Source organism: Taurulus bubalis (assembly GCF_910589615.1).
Source record: "Taurulus bubalis genome assembly, chromosome: 2".
In the NCBI taxonomy this organism is placed as follows: Eukaryota; Metazoa; Chordata; class Actinopteri; order Perciformes; family Cottidae; genus Taurulus; species Taurulus bubalis.
The window spans coordinates 27,197,795-27,222,108 of NC_136590.1; the positions used below are offsets into that span (position 1 = coordinate 27,197,795).

The 24,314-nt window shown below is 41.0% G+C and overlaps 1 protein-coding gene across 1 annotated transcript in view; it reads left to right on the forward strand.

Annotated features, from left to right (window-relative positions):
* gria4b (glutamate receptor, ionotropic, AMPA 4b) overlaps positions 1–20,495 on the forward strand; it is a gene marked incomplete at both ends in the record, with an annotated part of 101,364 nt that extends 80,869 nt beyond the window's left edge. Inside the window, 6 exons of the mRNA XM_079237535.1 lie at positions 90–463; positions 10,560–10,758; positions 12,309–12,556; positions 15,227–15,341; positions 17,718–17,855; positions 20,331–20,495. Of these exons, the coding sequence (XP_079093661.1) occupies positions 90–463; positions 10,560–10,758; positions 12,309–12,556; positions 15,227–15,341; positions 17,718–17,855; positions 20,331–20,495 (1,239 nt within the window). The remainder of the gene's footprint in view (positions 1–89; positions 464–10,559; positions 10,759–12,308; positions 12,557–15,226; positions 15,342–17,717; positions 17,856–20,330) is intronic.
* Between the last annotated feature and the right edge of the window lie 3,819 nt (positions 20,496–24,314).

Genomic DNA, 24,314 nt, shown 5'->3' on the forward strand with positions numbered 1-24,314 from the left:
TTATCTGTCATCATTTGGATTTAGAGTTGCTCTCAGAGGAGGCTCATTCAGATGGCTGATCAAATTCCTTTTCATCTAAATCCCCACAGAAAGCGGAAATCGCTGTGGCCCCTTTGACTATCACGTTGGTCCGGGAGGAGGTGATCGACTTCTCCAAGCCCTTCATGTCGCTGGGCATTTCCATCATGATCAAGAAACCCCAAAAATCCAAACCAGGGGTGTTCTCCTTCCTCGACCCGTTGGCCTACGAGATCTGGATGTGCATCGTGTTCGCCTATATCGGCGTGAGCGTGGTGCTCTTCCTGGTCAGCCGCTTCAGCCCGTACGAATGGCACACCGAGGAGCCCGAAGAGGGCACCGACGGTCCGCCAAGCGATCAGCCCCCCAATGAATTTGGTATCTTCAACTCCCTCTGGTTCTCCCTGGGCGCCTTCATGCAGCAGGGCTGTGACATTTCCCCCAGGTAAGACACACTTTTATGAAACTGTCAAATAGTTTCATCTGAAAAAAAGAACAGTTACTGGATGTTTGCTACAAAGCATCCAGTAACCAAGTCCCACTGATTCATTGTTGTTTTTGTCCTGTGGCTGGGGGCACATTACATGACTTTTAGGCCAATTATGATCACTATCTGCCATCACGTCCAAATGGATTGTCTGAATGAGTCCTTAAATCCCTCGCCTGCCAATCCTGTTAAGACCTTTATCATTATATTAAACATGTTTGATTGACACAAACTGGACACATCTAGACACCCTCCAGCAATGAGCAGTAGCCTGTGACAATAAAAAAGAAGAAAAAACTAAATCAGGATGACTTCATTAATCTTGTTTAGTTGTCATTGGCACGAAAATAACGGTTCTCATTACTTTTTTAATTCAGACAATCTGTGCAACAAGAGATGGGAAATAATCTGCTGTAATTAAGTTTTTTAATATGTTCACAATCCTAACAGCTGTGCAGTGTGCCCTCTGCTTGAGGGACAACTAATATTCACATCCATCGTAAACCATGAAAATAATAATAATGATAACTCTGGGATGTCTATATTATTGTATTTACTCATAGTATAGTATATTACTGTTTTGCTGTGAAAACCTCATAATTGTGTTATTCTCAAACTTATTCATGATAGACTTCAATTAAGGAGCATTTTCTAAAATACAAAACGATTCCTTTACACTTCAACTAACTAAACTGAAAACTAATTTCTTAGAGAGCTTCCACAAGCCAAAGTCCATTTGGCTTGTCTGAATGAGAGTGAAATTTATACTTTTGGTTTGTTTTCTATTTTGGACTAGTTTGGTTTCACAGTGAAGCAGACCAACAACAAAAATTCTGAGGGACATGTGTGAAGGAGAAATGTATGTTTTTTGTCTCGAGAGCTTCTATAAAGGGTTTCTCAGACTTTGAAATATTGCTTTTTTTATAGTTTTTCTTTTCACTTTGACTCGGCACAGATCTACTGTGTGCACAAATTCCTTCTCCTCCAGTTTATCTCAAATGACTTTATGAATGTCATTTTTTTGTGGACTTTATTGAGCATATTGTGTATGTTCTCTTCGGTTTTGCACTTCCTGCAACTGGGTCGGATTCATTTCTCACAGCAATCGAAGCGCTTGGAAACAACCAAAGAGCACCTCTCGCAAGTGATCTCGGACCTGTAGTTTTGGTCTGCACCAGAGTGCAATTACTGTGTTCACAACTGCTCAAACAAACTGCACCGGACCCGTACCAGGGCTTTAACCGATTAAAACAAACTAATTGTTGGCTTGTGAAAGCGCCCTAATTTTCTCTTACACTGACATTTTGGAGATATGAGGTTTTCATCCGTCACAATGTACGTCATCTTACCAATTGTAAGTTTTTGCACATAACCTGCTGTATATGAGTGGTAATTTGCATGGGAACTATAGCATAATACAGATTGTCATATTTGTAGTATAGTATTAGGTATCAAGTGTGTTTTGTGTTGTTAGCTACGGCCTCATGTGTTGCACTGTGTGTCTGCTGCTCATGCTGTGTGTTTACCTGCACATGCACAGTGGCATTGCACTTGTTTTGTGTACATGTGGTGTATTTGTGTGTGAGAGAGAGAGTCTGTTTCTGCTAGTATTGATTTTTTTGTCTTCCTCTCTCTCTCTCTCACTCTCTCTCTTCTGCAGCCATATTGTTCCTCACTGTCTGACTTGCATACACTATGTTGTCTGCTTGTAAGGGAATTAGGTTGTCTGTGCGTCTGTCAGCTTCGGCAGTTGCGGCTTCGCCCTTGTGCGCCTCACGTCTGTCTACCAGAGCTCCAGTTACACTGGCGACCGTGGTTCTGCAGAGCCGCTGTCTGCTCCATAGTATATGAAACATGTGTGATTCATTGAGAACACACTGTCAAGGTTTTGTCTTTCACTGTGTCTTTGACTTCTCTTCCCTTTGTCCAAATTACGGGACTCAAACCCAGCATCCTTTCGGCTTGAGACTAAAGGTAAAGATTGAGTACTTTGGTAGAAGGGTTGGAGAAATTAGGGCTTGTACACGTAACTGTCTGTCTATGTTCCTCTCCAGCATTTAAGAACTGGTCGTCTTTGTTTTTCAATCAAAGATCAGGCTTCCTGTCCGTCATCACACTCCGGCATTCTCTCTGCTCACATCTACTGTCAGTAGGGCTGCACAATTAATCAACTACCCGCATTTAAATGAACAGGATCGACTGCGATATTGATGTTTAAAATCTATGTTCCGCTCATATGAACTCCGCTGCATATCAAATGAGACACTTTCTAAAGTAACAGCCAGCCAACACAGGGCATTGCCGCTGCTGCAGTCTAGTAAAGGCAAAATTAAATGCACAGAATTTGTGCAATGAGAAAGTGAAAGCACTGCTCTGTTGATTTTATTTTGCCTTAAAAGTTGTAGTCATATTTTTTTATTTTACTTCAAGGAGAGGCACTGTGAATAAGGACTGTTTAATTTACATGTGAAAGTGTAATAAAAGTAATTTGTGCTATCAATATTAATCAAAAGTAATCGTGATTATCCTTTTGGGCCATAATTGTGCAGCCCTAATTGTAATTGTCAAACCTATGGACTGGTAAAAGCTGTAATTCTTAATGGTTTCTCATTTCCTGTAAAGCCTTTCTTATATGTTTGAATGGCTTTGTCAAACTTAAAGTTCCAGCAGATGGATTGTTTGGGTTATTTTAAGGGACTGCTATAATGGCCTCCGTTGTTATTTTCAAGAATTTTATATAATACTTCTTTTATCTGCTTTAAGCCCTTACGGACATGTACTGTAATAGAGTTGGTAAGATTTTAGGAGATGAAAGGTGGACCAAACCAGCCTGTATCTTTCAGCGCCCCCACACCAGAGGAGAACAGATGGAGGATCCCAAGGTACATTAGCCCGGCCTCACGTAAGCAACCTTTAGAGGAGACTACAGTGGGCCTGTGACTGTGATTAAGCACACTTATTTAACGAGTACACTTGCTTTGTTCACATGTGTGCAGTCCACCACCCCACCAACCCCCATAACCACCAGCGCTCGCCACATCTCCGCCTGTGTACTGCAGATAAGGACTATAGAGCCGCACAACAATGTCAGCATCAGAATGAAAAGTCTACATTTCAAACCTCTCTGTCTCTGGCTGTGGTCCCCGCTGCATTCCCCCTGTCACTGTTAATCCCATGGGCCTCTCCCAATCCATCAGCACAGAGCCCCAGAGCTCAGGAGCGCTTCCACTCCAGTTTAGCCTGACAGGGCAACATGCAAATCCCCTCACATAGGGGGAGATTAGAAGGGCGTGGAGGGAGCGACAAGGGCAGAGGTGAAAGGGACAAACTTGGGGCGAGGGCCGAGGCGCTCGCTCATGTGTTGCCGTCGCGAGCGAGCGAGCTGGCCGGACGGACGGTGGAAGCTCAGTCTACATGCAGCTCAGCCTCTGAAACTTTTAAAGGGGCTACATGTTCATCCACCTCAAAAGTGTAGCATGAGCAGGGAGAGCGAAATAGACCCTTTTAGTTTGTAAACAATGATGACGTGTCGCATGTGGCCCAATATTTAGTGGCCAGATCCATACATGTTACGTTATACATATTATGAGCATACGAGTCATTGTGATTATGGTCTGTATTTATGTACAGAATGTCAAAGACTCAGGGTTTTGAGTTAATTGTGTTTAATGGGCTCTACAAACATGAGCGGTTTTCATCAGCCCAGTGGAAGTCGACACGTTTAATAGCTTGCAGCCATAGACGACGTCGGTGTTTCAGTTTAACGAGTGACCGTGTAAACTGATGACTGTGGTTCCTCATAAAAAAAAAAGCCTTCAATCAATTTAAAATACATGCACATTTGTCTTTATCTACTCCGACCGTTAAGTAAGTTGTTGAACTTGAGTCTGCTGTTGGAACATCGATTCTCACAACTAAACCACCCGACAGTTTGCAGTTTGATGCTGTTAACTGTTTTAAATCAATGTTTAATGCTCGCTGGACTTGTCTGGACGGCTGGGGCAAAGCGCCTATCCTGTTGCCAACATGCGTATTCATATCTTTGATCATGCAACAATTTTCAGTGGTTCCAGTCAGATCTTTAACTTTTTCATTGCACAATTTGACACTTAACTCAGAACTCATTTGAACCCACTTGCCACCTGTTCACAAGCAGGTGTGGGTTTTGTGAGGTTTGATCAGAGGGATAATCAACACACCTGTTTCGCTCTATTCGTAGGAGTCTGAGAGTCTCATTCACATAATAAACAACAAAGAGTTAGTACGAGGGGTTATTGCATGAGGTGTATTTTCTTGTCTTGCAGAAGTTCACTGAAAGAAAACCTGTACAGCTACAACTCCAAATAAGTTAGTAAAGCTACACCAGTAACAGAGGGCTTTGAGGGTTTTAACTGGGAGATAATCCAGCAGTAAAACCAGATTAGCCAGTTCTGTAATTTGAGGATAACGGCTTTTTTAGTGACATAAAATATCACTATTGCATCTTATTAGCCATCAGCTGACTAAGCTGTCGTGGTAGCGCAAGACATCTTCCCCTCCCTCTCTTAATAAGGGTTAATACCCCCTCTCCTTCCTCAAGGTAGCCCATAATAATTAACTCTGTGATTAATATCCTGGTCTCCAATGGTAATGTCTCCGTGGTAACAGGAGAAGAGGGGAGCTTAAAGGAAAATTGTGACACAATAGTCTTTTTTAATTGACTACAAATGAATCAGCTTTGACTTCTGCTGAGTCATAGTTGCCACATCTCTGGCGAGCTAATGAGGGTGCTGTGATTGGTGTGATTAGCCCTGATTAGCTCAAGAGTGTGTGCATACTCATGGCAAGAAGTCCATGATGGCTACAGATGAAGTGTATAACTTTTAATTTTAACACCAACAAAAGCTGCATTTTGAAAAATTATAAACTACTTTAGTGTTCTGTGTGCAAGATTCTCATTATTCTATTGATTCAGTGCCAATTAGCTTTGTTATCCAAATGACACACAGCGGTTCTCCTGCATCGCTTATTGCTCGTGTCAGCAGTGCTTGTCCTTCTTCACACACGGTTGATTCGTCGCACTTTTCCTGCAAATTATCACCAATGCTCAAGACTCTGATTGCATCTGTATGTACAGCGGAGGTCTATAGCTTCAAAGTCAAGAGCCACTTCATGGTCTCCCCCTTTGATTTTGTGGTCGCTATTGCTAATTAGGTAGCTTTCACCAAAAGCAAACATCCCCATCCGCCATTTAAATTCATATTTGCGTCACCTTTGTTTCCTTGTGACCCTTAAGTACATCGACTGCATCTTTTATGAGGTTTGGTGAGCTAAATTGTGCTTCATTTAAACAATTTTTGAGGGCTCAAGAGGTAAAACAAAACAGTGTTTCGCGGGAAAGGATAAAAGATGGGCAAAAGTCTGACAAATACATATTTTTCCTCCTTTCCTACACTAGCAATCATCTTGCTATATCTGCACATCCGTAATGTTTCTCTGATTACTCTGTTGGAAATTAATGGACCGGAAAAATTAAGATTGCATGTCTTTTTTTAAATATGAATGCAAAATAACAGATCCACTTACGGTAAAACAAAAGAAGGTTGGCAGCCGTCACCTGGAGTTAATAGTGAGATGCTATCTCAGTTTTTCATTGTCTTGTGTGTACAACAGTTACAGAGAAGCAGTCACTGGCAATACAAATCTTAGATCTCATGCTCCCTCCAATAATCCTCATTAAATATACATAAAAAGAAAATGACACATTAAAAAGGACAATGATGCACCCAGGGCAATGGGTTCTGCAGAACATCCAGGCTGAAAGTCATCTTTGATGATATATCGCCGGCCTTCCCAGCAGCCAGTGCTGCCATTTGAGCTGACAGATCACACAAGGGTTTGTATGATATCTTAGGAAAGGTTGTTTGTTATATTTTGTGCGTTCTCCAGCAACATCAGATATTAGTAGGTTAAAAAACGACTTGGTTATTTTGTGTGTGGTTTGGGTTAGAATAATTGTTACATAACTCACATCGGTGGCTTGTTAAAGGGATGGTTTGCGTCTTTTGAAGTGGGGTTGTTTGAGGTACTTATCCATTGTCAGTGTATCACCTGACAGCTTGGAGCAAGTAATGCACTACTGTGGACAGTGGACACACATTTTAGCCATCGAGAACAAAGGCAGACCTAAAAGAAAGCAATACCAGCTTTAGTGTACATAATTAGTACATATTTGCTGCTTTACTGTGAGAAAAGCTATACATATAATGACTCTGACTGGAATTGAATACGTCATCTATGCTCTTACCTAAACCAGACTCCATTGAAATAATCCACAATTTTACCTTGCAGAACACGGCTGTTGCTGGTCTGTTAGTCAGTTTGTGTTATTTTGTGACTTTGGTTAGTTTGGATTGACCAGTCACAAAAACTGAAAATTGCCAAGAATTGAGTTGAGTTTTGTAGTCTGTAATATGCAGTGGCGGGCTGTCAGGGCCTGCTAAGCCTCGCCGCGCCCTGCTGATCGAGGCACTGAATGCGCAGGTAGAAAATCCACAGCCCACCACTGGTAATATGTGAAAGTCAAGTATTATTATTCAAAAGAGCAGCAGTGTTACATGACTGGTTGTGTTATTTGTAAGGTGGAAATCACCATGTGTGCTACTCCAGTACAGGTAATTCCTTTGATTTGTACTTTTTTACATGACCATGGCATTATTTATTTGTGCTGGTTGTTATTTGAGAAATTACAGTGATACACAGAATGTACATATTATGCCGGGGCTGCAGTTGAGGTGGGGAGGGAGGCTGCGGACAGAAAACATAGAGTGGGATCTGGAGTGACAGTCTGTCTTCTATGAATAAGTCAAATGGTGAGGTCTCGCTGCAGGTGACACCCTGGGAGCTGACTAGCACCTTCTCATTTATTTAGGCTTTGCTCAAGGTTGGAGCTCTCCCTGTCTTTCACTTCATCAGCTCCTCCCCTTCATGTTGCTGTGTTCTCTTCTCTGCCCCTAATTCCTTTCTCTGTGTGCCACAAACTTTCCTTAAATCCCTTGGAAGACCGAAATACACACGCACACACTCCGCACCAAATCATCTCTCATGGCTGCTTTTTATTTCACATCAAAGGAAATAAGTGAAGTGTGAAATGTCTCCTTCAAGTAAGCTCCCTTCTTCACATGAAGTTAGGTTTAGGCAACAAAACTACTTGGTTAGGAAAAGATTGTGAGAAAGTCCTGTCTGGGCACTGACCACGCTGCAGTACTCGACTCAATGGGAGTGAGAACGAGTTGATTTGAGGCGTACGCTAGGTGAAATATTGAAACCAAAGCCAACATTTGTATGGCTACACAGTTGCATCAAATAGAATGATGTCTTGTTCATCATGTTTTTGTACATTCCCCTGTCATGTTTGGTATATAAATATACAATGGCAATGTGTGGTCCAATAAAAATTGGACCACACATTGCCACATAATGTAAGTTGGGAAAGGCCCTTACATGTTTAGCTGGGATTAATTACATAAAATGCTGCTGGCGAGTGTAGAAATAACACCTTGCCAATGCCTAGACCATGCCAACCTCTTTAGATCTCTCATCAAATACAAATTAATTTAACTTTAGCAAGTTAACCAGTAGGGGGAAAGTGCTGACTAATTGCTATATAATTGCTGAAATTAAACTTTCTTTTTTTCTACATTTAGTATTATTTATACCCTGAGGCTTCCTGGACTGCTCCGATGAATCCCATTCCCCCAACACTAGAGCCAATTTCTGTTTTGTTCCCACTTTATTTCATCTAATTCTTCCCCCGTCTGGATTTTTCTTGTTTCCTCCACTCCTGGGAAAGCTGAACTCATACATCATACTCAGGTTCTCCCCAACGCTTTTTTTTTCACCAAGTAGAACACTTTTTAATTTTCTTTTTTCTTTTTTGTCGTGCTTTCGCATTGCACACAACTTCTTGTAATGACCACACTTGGATATCGGCACATTTATTATTAGAAATGCAAATTATTCAACAGTCATTAACATCAGAGCTGAGATTAACCCCCAATAAAAGGGTATAGTAAAGAACAATGCAACATCTACCTTTTTTCTTTTTTTAACAGTACACTTATTTTATGCCTATAAGAAACCCCAGAAATAATTATGACCCTGAATAAAATTACATTTTGTTAAATAATTATCTCGAGGTGGATGAAAATGTATCGTACACAGGTTAGGTTAACTTGCGACTTTAAATTGCCTCTAGATGTGAATGGTTGTGTGTGTGTCGAGCCTGTGATTGACTGGCGACCTGTCCGAGGTGTACCCGGCCTCTCGCCCAATGTTTGCTGGGATTGGCTCCAGCTCCCTTACGGCCCTCGAGGATGAACGGGTATAGCTAATGGATGGATAAAAGCTTCATGATCGAGCCTTTGTTATCATAAAATACATGATGTGGCGTCCATTTTCAATTGCCATCATTAATTCAAGGTGAATAGAGGAAAAAAAACTCCCCCATCCCCTGTGTTAACTGCAGGCCCATCAAGACACAGCAGTGTGTCACTGTGGATCAAAGTCAGTGGTATCAGCCGGAAAACACACAGCACAGACGGATGGAGGGAACACAAACAGACACTCCTCCTCTTGTTCCAATATTACACGCTATATTATGTTACTGCTCGTGTGGAGAAAAGAAAAAGAAAGAAAGAGAAAGATGGAGACGGTTTGATAGAGTGAGGGGATTTTTGCGAGGCCGGAAATAAAGCAGCAGAGAGAAGGGAGACGATAGAACTCTTCCACGCATCTTAATACGCACACCCTGCCTCCACACACCTTTACTCATTATTTTACAGTTCTAATTCTCTGTGCGCGAAAGCCACAAAAACACTCAATGTTCTCAAGGAGAAGGAAAATGGAGTGTGGGCAGAAAAAAGGAGAGGGAAGTAATTTGTATTCAAATCCAGAGCTAATACGTCAAGTAAGTCTATTTCATGGGCAAAGCTGCCTGTGTGTGCAGAGCAGACATGCTCTGCTGCAGCACTTTCTCTATTGGAAGTCGCCTTAGCCGCGACAGGCACTTGCATCGCAAGTTAGTTAGCAGTGCTGGTAATCAAGGTTCTTTTTCTTTTTCACTGTGTGTGGATTCAATTGAGAAAAAGGATGCTGTCGCCCTTTTTGTAAACGGTGCACATGCGTGGAGATTACAGGATGGAGAGAACTCCTGTGTACATGGGGAACAATGGAATATGGCCAGATTGCAATAAGACATAGTGGAAATACCAGCCAAGAAAACACTGACTGTTGCAGATCCCTCTCTCCGCCCTTTCTCATGTGCCCATCTCTCTCTCTCTCTCTCTCTCTCTCTCTCTCTCTCTCTCTCTCCCATTCTGACAGCGAGGCCTGAGGGTTTTGTATCCTCCCGAGGGGAGATCTTGTTTGTTCTCCTCAATGCAGCATTTATGGTTTAAGATTCTCCTCACGACCTTCTGCTGCTCCTGAGCAGCGGGCTATCTGTCTCCCCCGAGCGAACAAACAAGGAAAGAACAGTGCCGCCGCCTCGCCGGCCGGGGGACCTGCAGCTCTTTTTTTTATCCCACCAATAAACACAATAGAGGGCCGTGTGGGGAAGAAGGGAGTAGCCAATCTTTTCTGTATCAAACCTGGTCAATACAAGCATGGGGGATTTTTTTATGAGGCAATCTGCACTAATGAGGGGTAAATACAGCTGTGGAGTGTTTTAGGTGTTGTCAGAGCTCCACCGTGTGGCGGCTCACCAGCACGTTTGGTGTCCACAGTGGTGGTTTGTCTCTCCATGCTTCAGTCATATTTCATTCCTTCAATTGTACTACTCCTTCACTGTATTTTCTAACACTGACTGGTTGTTTTCTGTCTTTTTTTTTCTCCTCCTTACCCTTGTTTTACCACTCCAATAATCCTTATCCTGGCTCTTCTTTCTGGCAATTTCCTCCTTTTTTCTTGTTTTGTTTACCCCTCTTCCTTTCCTCTTCCTTTTCTCTTCCTCCATCCTTTCAAACTCGCCCCGAAAATATTCCTCCTCTCTCCTCCACCTCCCCTCCTCTCTAAGATCATTATCAGGTCGAATCGTTGGAGGAGTGTGGTGGTTCTTCACTCTCATCATCATCTCATCCTACACGGCTAACTTGGCAGCCTTCCTCACTGTGGAGAGGATGGTTTCCCCCATCGAGAGTGCCGAGGACCTGGCAAAGCAGACAGACATCGCTTACGGCACTTTGGATTCTGGCTCGACCAAAGAGTTCTTCAGGGTGAGTTGGGAGTTAATAATCTACTCTCAGCCAGACAGGTAGGAGAAACCTTTTCAGTACTCACATCCTCGACACACCAGGGAAAAGGCTGATTGAGCACATTTAGCAGGAGCGTAAGGGAGCTTAGCAGGTCTCTGTGTTAACCCGGTGTCTTAGAAATTACAATTATGTCGTCCTATTTCATTTTGTCCAATACATTAAGGAGGAAACGTAATAGCCGCATTTGATAATGTTCAGTGCCAAAGGTTTTCCAAGGGAAGGAAGTGATAACATTTTGTACCACACGCAAGTTGTGAGGAGGTGGTGCTGGATGTTAGAAGATGAGATCAGATAAAACTTTATTGAACCCTGAGGGGAACTTCACATAGACAGATTTAGAGATGAGATAACAGATACAGAACTGTTGTAATGAAATAATTTTTAGAAAGAAAGATAGCTACAGACAATATAGCGGTCAATCACGTACATAATGTAATGTATGTAATAAATGTATGTCTAAATGTATGTCTAATGTACACCTTCTATACAGTAATAATACAATAGGAACTGAAGCGAATAGATTCATATATAAGTAAATATGTGATAAAGTCAGTTACAAAGTGCAACATTAAAGGGTAACTTTGGCATTTTTCAACATGGGCTTGATTTTTCATGTATTTGTGGCTAATAGAGCCAAACTGGTCCAGTATCGAGAGAGAACGCTGCAGGCAGCAGCTACTTATCGAGCTGCAATGTTATTGCTTGGAAGAAATGCACTATTTCTTTACCTTTCGCTTGATCCAGTTTGTTTGTTTTTGTGCGTCTCGCTCGGAAAAGTCATCGCATCGGCTCTACATTATCGATGTTGGCTAAATATTCGGCCATGACATTGACAATCTTTGAGATAACACAAAGCTACGCCTTCAGTACTCCCAACACAACAAACTCTAAACAACAACCAGCACTCCTCTCAGGCAACAAGTCACATGACAAGATAACAAACAGAAAGCAAAATGTGAGGAAAAATGTTTTATTTCTCTGTTGGGTGCCCTTTCATAATGATGTCAGCTGCTTTAATAGCTTTCTGAGCCTGTCGGTGGCAAAAACAAGCACTTTTATTGGACATAGATTGACGGTGAGGAGTTGCCCTGAGCTGGTACATGGCAGCCCTTTTATTGGCCGTGTTCTCCTTCAATACTAGACCATTTTCTAAAACAGTTTTCTCCATTAGACACAAAAACATGGGGAAGATTACCCCCTAAAACACATCTCAGAGACAGATCACTCAAAAACCCAAACTGTATCTGCTTGACTAAATCCCAATGGTGGTTAATATACCTAACATGTAGAATGTTTTTTTTTTCTAGTTATGGTAAGTTCTAGAAGTAGTTCAAACAAAGACAAATGCATATATGTCTCCTTATATTTCAAATTAATATGTTAAAATGCATTCAAATTTTGTCGACACTTTTTTTTGGGGTGTTGTGGATACGCTATCTCCACCTTTCCTCCTCCTCTCACACCACATCTACCTTTGAACCCCTTGACCCCTTCCCCTCAAAACCCCACAGCGGTCAAAAATCGCCGTCTACGAGAAGATGTGGGGATACATGAAGTCGGCCGAGCCCACGGTCTTCACAAAGACCACGGCAGAAGGCGTGGCGCGCGTCCGAAAGTCCAAAGGGAAATACGCCTTCCTCTTGGAGTCCACCATGAACGAGTACACAGAACAACGCAAGCCGTGCGACACAATGAAAGTGGGAGGAAACTTGGACTCCAAAGGCTACGGAGTAGCTACACCCAAGGGTTCACAGTTAAGGTGGGTGGAGTAGTGTAACAATATGTTTTACGTGTTGTTATGGTATTCCACCTTCCCTGGTGTGCCGCCTTTTGTATCTTTATCTGTCTCTGCTTACTTTGCTTAGTGTGGGGCTTTTTCATGTGTTTGTTTCAGGGCCGGAATAGTGTCTTCTTGTCATTTGTGTTTTGTCGCATGCATGTGGGAGTCATCGTGATCATGCAGGGGTGGTTATTTCATTATTCTTTTCTTCACAGCTCTCCACACCAGGTAACTCTTTGTGCTTGTGCTCGCTTGTCTGGGCAGACATGTTGGAATGGCATGCTTGAGGCTGTAGTAAACTCCTTAAAATGTCTTACTTTGAAAGTGCCTTTTTTTTTTGATAATTTAACACAGATGTAATGAGTAAAGAGTATTTTTCTAATTACTTCAGCTTTCCTTCATGGTTGACTAAGTGACTGCAATAGTGTTTTGGGAGCCGTGTGAATGCTCAGCCCTGGGTAACTGTGCCAGACTCTGTCACTGCCTCCAGCACATAGTGGAATTTACAGACCTGCCAGAGAATACAGTGTCATTTATGTGGGGAGTTGCACTTTCAATCCGCATACTCATTGATCAAAGCCTGCCTGGCAAGGCCTCACTGAAAGGAATGGATACGTATACTAAAGGCAAAGAACTTCAGGTGTTTGTGTACATGTGTGTACAGGTCTGCAACACAGTGGAGTCCAGCTCCGTGATTGCTCGCACTTTCATTTATTCCTGTGGAGGTACGATAACATGTTAGAAAATAGCTTTTTTATCAAGGCTCCCTGCTGTGTAAATAGATATTAGGGGAGCATTGCTCTCATCGATCATGTCTAATTAGAGAATACATTGAAAACAAAGAGCCAGACCTTACGTTTTCTTTATTTTATTCTGTGTAGATAAGTAATGTGCTTCAAAGCAGCAAGTAAACCAAACCCTGTTAGTTGTTTTCTGTGAATTCCCTGCAGAGCAGCTACTGGTTGTTTTTTGCAGCCAGGCTGGTGCCAGTTTTCAACCACTGCTTTGACCCGGAAGAGTCCCTGACAGATCACGGTAATCCCCCTCCTCCGGGCCTCCATCTTGTAATTTCGGGGGGATTATCCTCTTCTGTCAGTCACTTGTCCGAATTCCAGCGAGGAAACACACCAGCAACCTCGTGAGCAGGCCACTTTGTTGCTCAATGCTGCTATTTCACATGGCTCTGCTAATAATGAAATGTCAGCTGTGTCGCTTTGTGTTTTCTGATCCATTTCCATGTTTGACTCTTTTTTATTTTCATAATGATGCAAATAAATTAAAAGGATCAAAACACACACTGATGCAAATCTCTCTCTCTCTCTCTCTCTCTCTTTCTCTCTCTCTTTCTCTCTCTCTCTCTCTTTATTGCTCTCTCCCTCCACTATCATCACACTTCAAACGAACCCATGAAATTAAAATGCACACTTATTTTGAACAGCTTTTCATGGGCATTTTCTGCAAGTCAATCAAGATTTTCCAGAACAGCTTAATACTCTTAAATCCGGTGAGCTTTGAATTGGCTGACGTACATACACTGTATACATGTGTAAAACAGGTCCAAATTGTTTGGAGCCGTCTGGGTATCAATGCGCTGGCTGGTGCAGATATTTTGTCACTGACGATGCCGATTGCCAATATTCTTTGCCAGTCTTTAAATTGAATTTTAAATTAGACCATTTCTGTGCCAAAACAAATTAAATATTATGTTTCAATGCTTTTATCCATGTTAGGATTGAAAAAAAACATTCTGACAGTTATATGCCTACAGGCATATATGCTTGTCGCAAAATTAATTAAGTAGACCCTCGTCACAGATTACCTTCAGTATATCGGTGATGTTCTCTGCTCTGGTTGATACATTTGGAAAGTTGTTTAAGGCCTGAAAGGGTAAACATATCAAAACTTTGTATTTGAGAAATTGAAACTTCTGTTAATTTTGCCCCGTCAAGTAAAGACAAGATCAAAGTCTTTAGGAATCAACCTCTGAGGACCACGATTGTCCATTTAATACTCATTGAAATATTTGAGGTCCAGACTGAAAATTAGATTACCAGACATTTCTAAGAGCTTGTGGAGGTAAAATAGATAAAAATACTTACATGGAAAAGTTCATTTTTATCCTTGTTGATAAAGCAGAGGCATGTTTCTTTTCTTTTTCTGTCATATTGTTTTCATTTTCTGTCGCTAGCAGATTTAATCAGCTCGCTGGCGTAAGCAAGTGCTTCCACTAACCCTCTGAGAGTTGGTTTAAGACAGATTTTTGTAATGTTTCGAGCTGATTAGTTACATACACATAATTTCCCCCCTTTTAGACAGTCACACTATTAACTGAAATAAAAAAGAATATTAAGAAAAGAAGCATCAAGCTATAAAGTTTAAGCTTGTGAACTTAAATAAGATTGATATATAACATTTTTCACTGAAGACGGCACATTAAAAGGGGAATATTTGTGTTCAGTGTGTGTTTGGGTCTTGTAATGTAACCGTCTAGAGAGCATTAATGCACTTTTCCACCCTTGTCCCTCTCTTACTGCTACCCCCCCCCCCCCCCCTCCCTCTTCCTCCTCCTCCTCCTCCTCCTCCTTTCCCTCCCAAATTGGACAGCATACTCACCCTCCCTCTCACCAATTATGTTTTATCGTTTTCAAGAAGTGCAGTTAACCTGGCAGTGTTAAAACTCAATGAGCAAGGCCTGTTGGACAAATTGAAAAACAAGTGGTGGTACGACAAAGGAGAGTGTGGCAGCGGAGGCGGTGGCGAGAAGGTTAGCCGCTATGTCGCTATGCCCATGTGACCTTGATGCGGGTAAAAGAGAAATGTGTTTTGTTGGTAACAGGGGCATCTGCCGGGTTGACCCCTACAGTATGGTGACAAGTACTGTTGAGGTAAAAAATATACATATATTCGCTTATGTAGCGACAGATTGAAAAAGTAAAAGTACTGCTTTAAAGTAAGTATCTTGGAACATGACTGCCCCCCTATCAAGTGTTTAAACACAACCGTTTTGGGGTTGACAGTACTGGCCTCTGTGAGTGTTGTAAGAAAAGTCCCGGCAGTATGTGCCTGTTCCAAAAAAGCGATGCAGCCGGGGGCCCCCACATGTCTGTCTGTTAGCTCGACCCCACTCCCCTTGATAGCTCCCCTTAATGAACCCGATCCCTGCAAACAACCGGCTCAATCAGCGAGCAAAGAGACACGTAGCACAGGTGGGGCCCCTTCCCGGCTTCGTCGCTTTGTGAAGAGTACTGAGCTGCTCTTGTTGGGCATCTTCTGATTGAATAACATAAAATAACATGTCCTATGATGTTATTTATGTTATTTTCCCCCACCCAACCCTTCCCCCGTGATTTGAAGAACGCCTGTAAACCTTGCCGTATTGAAACTGAGTGAAGCAGGAGTCTTAGACAAACTGAAAAACAAATGGTGGTACGATAAAGGGGAGTGTGGACCCAAGGACTCGGGAAGTAAGGTCAGTCCCCACCAGCCCGGGAGCCTCCCCTCCTCTCTTTGTCTCTATGCACACTTTTATTACGCTGGCAGTACTGATCTGCTATTACAGCAGGCTGGCTGATATGAGCACACACACACACACACACACACACACACACACACACACACACACACACACACACACACACACACACACACACACATAATTCTCTGAGGAAGAACAAGTGACAGACATGGCAGGTAGAGTCTTAAAGCGTAGCCCGAGGGATACAGCATGACAGAAACAAGGCATGGTGCAGCGCTAACAGGTTGTTTTTTTTTACAGCAGCTTAGCTATGTGTTGCCACTGCAGATGAGGGGTCGCGCTCACATTGGTTGTCGCCTCAGACGAAGCCAGGGCATGTTCAAATGTTACTGTATGTCACACCAGATGTTACTGTATGCCTCAGCTGTGATAGCACACGAACGAGGCCAGTTTTGTCAATGCACTGGAGCATGGAGAGGAGCAGTCATGTTCTCGTAATCAGATCTGTAAGTGCAGGACACCCACACGCACGCATACACACATGCTCGCGCACGCTATAGCCAGCGAATGAGACTATGCATGACAGGCAGACTTTTTGTGTCGAGGTAATACGTTGACTGCCCCGTAAGGACCTAAGTGATTTATCGAAGGGAGATAAATGGCAGGGAGGAGCAAGAGTCAGAGCGCAGGGAGATCAGCTGCATACATTTGAATAAAAGGGTTTCAAAGGTGAATGTCAGAGCTGACAGACAAAGGCAGACTGTTGAAATATGGAGGGAAATTAAAGGGCTAGTTCATCCAACGTACACAAATTTATTATCTCTTCTTTTCTTTTCTTTTGTACCTCTAGTTAAATATAGCCATGCAGATCATTTTAATTGCATTTTTTAACATCAATAGCAGCATCTCTGTCCAGGAACAATGTCTTTTTTTCTTTCGATAATCCACAGAGAATGCTGTCAGCGGTCATCTCAGGGACTATCTCTACACTCTTAGAAATAGCAACATTACGGTTCCCATAGAAGAACCATTTTTTTGGTCCCTGGTAGAACATTTTATAAAGGCTCCAACTGTAACTCTTTCAGAGGGTTCATCCTAGAAGCCAGCATAAATGCCGACATATAGAAAGGTGAAAGGTTCCACAACATCTTCTACCTCACACAGTGTGACAATACAGTTAAACCATAGTCGATGCATTTCGATGAAAACTAAGTAAATTCAGACATTGTTTCTTGAGAGATAAGTTGCTGATGAATTTGTCAGGGCTGTGAGACAAACATTTCAAAATAAAACCCAAACTATCTGCATGGTTAGCGGCACAGGGGAAAAGTGAGAAAACATGTTATTGTATTTTTTTGGACGGATTCTTTAATGTCGAGAGTTAACTGGTTTCTGTAGAAGGTTTTCCAAAATATTTGAGGTATGATGATAGATCATTTTTGCGAGCATGGCTACATACAACTGTGGAGCAGCAGATTGAGAAAATAGAGGAAGAGTAGTGATATTTGCTGTGTGAGTGAGTGTGTGTGACTGTTTTTTTGTTTGTGTGTGCATAATGTGAAGTTGATGTGTAATTTTTCCACATTGTCTTAATAAATATAAATGTTGAGTGCTAAAGCCTGCACTGACTCTTGTGTCTGTCCCTCTCCCCGCCGACGGCTACAGGACAAGTCGTCCCAGGCCCTCAGTCTGAGCAACGTGGCGGGGGTCTTCTACATCCTCGTTGGGGGCCTGGGCCTGGCCATGCTGGTGGCCCTCATCGAATTCTGCTACAAGTCGCGCAACGAGGCCAAGAGAATGAAGGTGGAGGCCCAGTCCCAATCCCAGTCCCAACACCCACATTACCACCATACTCACGACCACTGCTACCCCTGCCAGACAGGCAGCTCCCACCATAAGCCCGAGCCTAGCCAGAGCCCAGGGCTCAGCCCCGGCATCCACAACTTAGCTGAGTTTAGCGAGGTTTTCAATGGGTATGGCAGCAATGGGGAAACTAAGATGTAGTTGGGGTTTCCATAGGAGGTCTGCCTGAGCCTTTGACACCCCCTCCCTCCCCCCGTCCCCCTCACTAGCTTCCTCCACAGAGACTGTAAGTGAAACTTATCATATCCCTGTGCTAGCTTTGCCATGCTAAGTGACTGTCGTGACCAGTGGCAAAAAAATGCTTCCCACTTCTCTGTCTTTACTGCTCACTATGTGGTCATGTGACGTCCTGGTCTGCGTTTCGAGCTTTTTCCCTCAATGTGACAAGAAGCGATGAGTCATCTTCAGACATGACGTCGCCTCTACTGCTTCGCAGCTTGTGTGGCTGCAGACGTTGGCCCTCATTTATCAAGCGAGCATACCATGTGACCCATTTTTCCTGGCTAAATCCAAAAACGTATTAATCATTCTGAACTTGTAGGTAAGATGACAATCAAATGTGGTATTCCTAAGAATTCAATAATGTTAAAAATATACAATAGATCCCATGATTGATCGCCTTTATAAAAATCTGCTATTGGATTAGAAACTGTAATATCAGAATGGAATTGTGAGTTTAAACAAATTAAAGAAGATTAGTCATTTAATTGGCATATAAGTGATAGGAAGAGTCCTAGAATACATAACGTTTTATTACAAGTTGAAACACAGAACTTAAATTTGACCGAGCTATTTTTTTAGCGTTACCATTCAGACATGTGGCCGTGGGGAGCAGCTTTTCCACTGCACTAGTAGCACATTAACAGGTAGGAAAGGCATGTTAAATGAGGACCAATGTCTTACTTGTACACACACGTCGACACTTGGGAGGACATTTCATCAAACCGCAGTACGCTACGTCCATGTAGTGTCTGAACCTCAAGTACCTTGTTTTTCCTCATAGCGAACCATCAAAAGTTCTTTGTCGCCTTGTGATGGCCTAAACACACACACACACACACACACACACACACACACACACACACACTTGAACCTAGTAGTACATGCTGCAGCTGAGGGATATAACTGTCTCCAGTCTGTCAGTTACAATAGACCATCAATGTACAGCCACAGAACAGATTTAATGAGAAACCCACCCTGAGCACACAGGAAACACTATATAATAGAGACACGTTTAAACACTGTACATTGTATGGCCAAAGTCAACGTAAAAGAAGCATCCCTTGCGCTGAGCTGACTTTACTGATGTGGAGCCGCTTCCTCTGGATATTTCCCCCAGGTCCTCGGCCACTAGACTCTCAGAATTTTTTTTACACCCGGTGTATATCTGTCCAACATGATTATGTGTCCCCCATCAGCACTTCAGCTCAAACTCTTCATTAGCTTGACTGTTGCTTAGTCAGCTTCCCTGTCCCACCGCCTGCAACTATCACTCACTGTGTAATAATTCTGTCACTAATGGATTTCCATGTAGTTTTTGGGGCTGGCTTGATTCTGTACTGAATGGCTATGAAAGGTGTTTTGCTACTCTCCTGTTTTATTATATTTAACTGTACCGTATTGTAAGACTGTTATACTTTTTTGAGACTGTTTTACGGATATTGTTGAAGCATATTGGAGTTTTTGTTTAGTTTTTTGGAGACAGAAGTAAGGTCACTGGTTGAGTTAAACTGCCGTGACTAACGTACAGCCATTTTCATTATGGATCTTTCCATTGGATTTTGGATTATTACAAAAAATAAGATCTGCGGCCAGCACATAATCATGATACTTCCACATTTAGCTCAGCAAGATGATCTTCACAAATGAACAAATTATTTTTGAAGCATGAATGTAATCGGCAGAAGTAAAAAGCGAACAGGCTATTCACGGACGACAGAGCTTTACTTTACTGATGTTGATTGTTTTGTTTGCTTCAATTCAGAATCAGAATCAGCTTTATTGGCCATGTGTGTGTACACATACATGGAATTTGACTCCAGTACACGTTGCTCTCGTCGTACATATACATATTAAAAAGATGAATGTAAAAAAAACAACAGAGTAGTGCAAGTATGATATAAATAATTGTAAGAGCTTCATATGTTTGCAGGTAATATCATAAGCAAACTTCTGTTTGTTCTTTGATGTTTGCTAGAGACGCTTGAAGACTTAATTATCCTCGATCTAAACGCGTACTACGTATAGACGACATGAATGGGAATAGCTATGTCTCTTTCAGAAAAACATTAATCTTTATCAGGTTTCTTCGATCATATCTGGCATGAACACATCCTAAAACTCCAATCTGCAAATGTCCATATATGTCTGATTTCCATCTGCTCCTACACAAAATATCTTTATTTCTCTCCTCAGCTGACATTCACTGAAGCCATGAGAAACAAGGCCCGTCTGTCCATCACAGGCAGCGTCGGGGAGAACGGACGGGTGCTGACGCCAGATTGTCCCAAGGCCGTCCACACCGGGCCTCCCCTCCGACAAAGCTCCGGCCTCGCCCTGGTCTCCTCCGAGCTCCCGTGAAAACCAAAAACCTCTCAAGTGCCTTATTCCAATAACAACAAGAACAAAAAACAATACTCACACCGCCCACAAAACAACCAGAAACTTACGACGAAAGAAACAGGATTCACACACCCGGCAGGTCACCTCCAGTGGGCGGACGAGGCCAGCAGAGGCGCTAACAACCATTCCCACTGTTGGAGGTCACGACTTGTTGGGGCTCAAGGATTTCTCTCAGAAATCGGTGGAAAGCAGAGGCAGAATTTTTTTTTTCATTTTTTCTTTTTCTTTTTTTTAACTGTGTGGCCACACGGAAGCGTATATGCTTGAATCAAAGGGTCATGGGAATCCACTTCGCCAGAAGAGGAACAGAGAAGAAAGAAAAAATTATAATATCATGATATATGATAAAGATGAAGACCAGAAAACTGTAGACTTGAAATTTAAAACTGTGCAGAAGAAAAAAAAAGAAAAAAGAACTGAAACACAATCAAGATTGTTTTCTGAACAGTATTTGCTGCACAGACATGAGCAGCGTTCACGAGACAACAATCTCACTAGATATCAACAAGTGACTCTGGGAGAGTTGTAGCCCAGTGCCGTGAAGATATGATGAACATGATTTGTATTCATAATTACAAAAGTGAAATCTATTGATATTGAATATATGAGCAAACATAGGAAACTGTGAAAATGAGTAAATATGTATATTCCACAAAAAATAAAATGAAGAAGTTAGCTGTACATAGGGACGACTGTGTAACATGCTTGCTTTTTATACAGATGTACTTAGCCGATAATGTAGTGGACAGACAGGTTTTTTTTGTTTTGTAAATCATCTTTAAAGATCTTATTCATCGCAATAATGAAAAAGATGATGCCACTTGAAGGAGGAGACATGTGGAGAGAAATGTTAAAATCTGTTACGTGTTGAATACTTAACTTTATTATATTGGAACATTCAAACTCTAAATGTGAATGGGGTATCAACTGCCCAAATATTCTGATACCTGTTGCATACAAATTCATTAATATATTCAAAAATGAATGTTAAGTAGCTCCACCCCCAATCCTTAAACCACACCCCTCACTGTGCAGACGTAGACCCAGAGAGTTGCTCATGAGTAGAGCTTTACAAATCAAGTTTCTGCAGTCAGAATATAACTATTTTTTTCATTCTCTTTGATCTATTTTTTGTACCGAGAAATTAAAAAGAAACTGTCTGTTGTGTCCTGGTTTTAAATGTCGACAGTCCAGTGCTATCTGGGCAGATCGTTGAGATCATTATGTGTGTGGAGACATGAATCAAAACCATGATTGCGAAATAGAAAAATGCCATTTCTCTCTCATTATATGTTATTTGACGTGTCCATGGTATTTACAGTAAGACGTTGCATCTGAGCTGATGAAGCCACTGTTTGTATGTTGAACAATGACTCTAGAGCCCTTCCTCTGTTGAAACACTGTGGGACGTCCAGGGAGGCTGGACACTGTAGCAGAAATGTATTAGACTGAAGCGTCCTCGTCTCTTTTTGGAAGGACAATCTGCAATAGGATACAATAAGCCACATTTTCAGCAACATTTTTTCGTCCGTTTTCCCAAATCCTCATCCATTACCGTACACTCGATGTGGTAGGATGGGGAGGTTTGCAGCAAAGAAACTAGCTGGAATTTCAGGTCATGCCTTTTTTTTTTTTTTGTCCTGCCATCCGTCTTTAGAGCTGAAAGTGTAATAATGGCGTCTTATTTTGGTTCAATTGTACATCTTTATTTTGATCTTTTTTAAGTAAAAAATAATTCAAATTGCAATGTACGGTGTCATTATTTTATGCACAGATAAAAGGCATCAGTGATGTTTGTGGCCCACGACAAAAATATGACGACAAGTGCCACATTGTCCAGAAACTCTGCATGAATATTATGATCCTGAGAGGATGAATGCTCAGGTTGTTGGGGGCCTCTTTACAAAGGTTGGATTACAAGCCTTAAAAAAAAAACTTCTGACATTCCATACTTTCAAAGGAACCGAATGTAGTTTACAAATGCACTTATTCCTCCAGGAAGTCACTCGCAGACAAAAAGGAGTCCAACATATAACCTCCTTCACCTTGGGACGGTGCCAGACTGTTAATTCTAAGACAATGGAAGAAGAGTAGCTATCTCCCCATCAAAGTCTCAACAAAAAATAACATAATTATATTTGCAAAGAATAGTTAACTATCCCTTTAAAGTAGACACTGCTTTATGATCTCATTATGAGGCATAAACACATGAAGTATTCCTTTAAATTAAGCTTGAAACGAGCACTTTATGTCTGCCGCTTACACAATATTGCCTTGAATTTTTAAAGAGAATATTTTTTTTCTTGCTTTCTTTCACAGCAAATGAAGAGTCAAAAAAACGGATCAAAGTCTTAATGAATCAATGTAAATGTTTAACAACAGCAAAACTATGTGAACATGTTAGTTTTTTTACAAATTATCACACTACTCGTGCAGTATAATAAAAACTATATTATGACTATTTATGACATACTATTCTGACTTTTTATGATACTTCTATGACATACTTTACTGTGACTTTTTATGGACAATTTACGACATACTATATCGTTACTTTTTATGAATTGTAATGACATAAAATACTATGATACTTTATGAAGTGCTCTATTGACGATGACTATTTTATGACATAACACTATGTCTACATTGTGACATTTTAATGCAGACTATGATCTGACTTTTATCACATATAATATGAATTTGATATAGTAAAATATTTAATTTTTTACTTTTCATCCACTTTTGATGGTATAATATACTATGACTTTTTATGACATGCTTTGCAGGAACTATTTGATTTTGTATTACATACTACAGAAATACTTTTTATGACATATTCTATGACTTTTCATTGCATGCTATACTTTTACTTTTTATGACAAAGTATACTTTTACTTATGACATACTTACATAGTGTTGATTTTTGTAATTACTTTTCAAGATGTCTTATGACATACTATACTTTGACATTTCCAGATATTTTAGGAAATGCTTTACTATGACTTTTTATTTTATATTATGACTCTTCACTATACTGTGACATCTTCTTTTTCACAAAGTACCATGCGACGACTTTATTTATTTTTTATGCCATAGTAAAGTATGGCTTTCTTTAAAATATCGTAGTAACTTTTCACAACAGTTTTTATTAAGACAAACTATGGTATGCCTCACTTTTTTGTGAGCTAGTATGACAATAAATACAAACCCCGTATTTGTATGACAGTCTTTTTAGTATACAATGACTGTTTAGGATGTACTTTGCCGTGTCTTTTTTTCATGATAAATACATGATATTGTGTTTTTATGATATTTCTTAGAGATCTGAGGTTGGGAGCATTTCGATTAATGGCAGCTGGCGGCTCACAGCTCGTTAGAACAGTAATGTTCTTAATATTCTCAAGTACTGTTAAAAACTTATGAGAAACTATACTAAATTTGTTATGACATTTCTTAAAATACTATACTGTGACCTTTTTTTAACTATTTTATCATGACGTTTTTTGACACTATATACACCGTGACTTTTTATGACATTTACGAGCATCTGTACTGTGACTTTTTGTGATACATTGTACTTTTACTTTTTTGGCACACTATTGTAAAACTTTTTATGACATAAAACATTTATCAACTTCATATATTAAGATGTTTTATGACATTTGACATACTTTACAATACATATTTAAGATTTTTTTTTATTTTTGACTTACTATATATAGGTTTTAGAACACACCATTTCTTTATTTCTTTTTTGACTTTTGCGTGACATTTGTT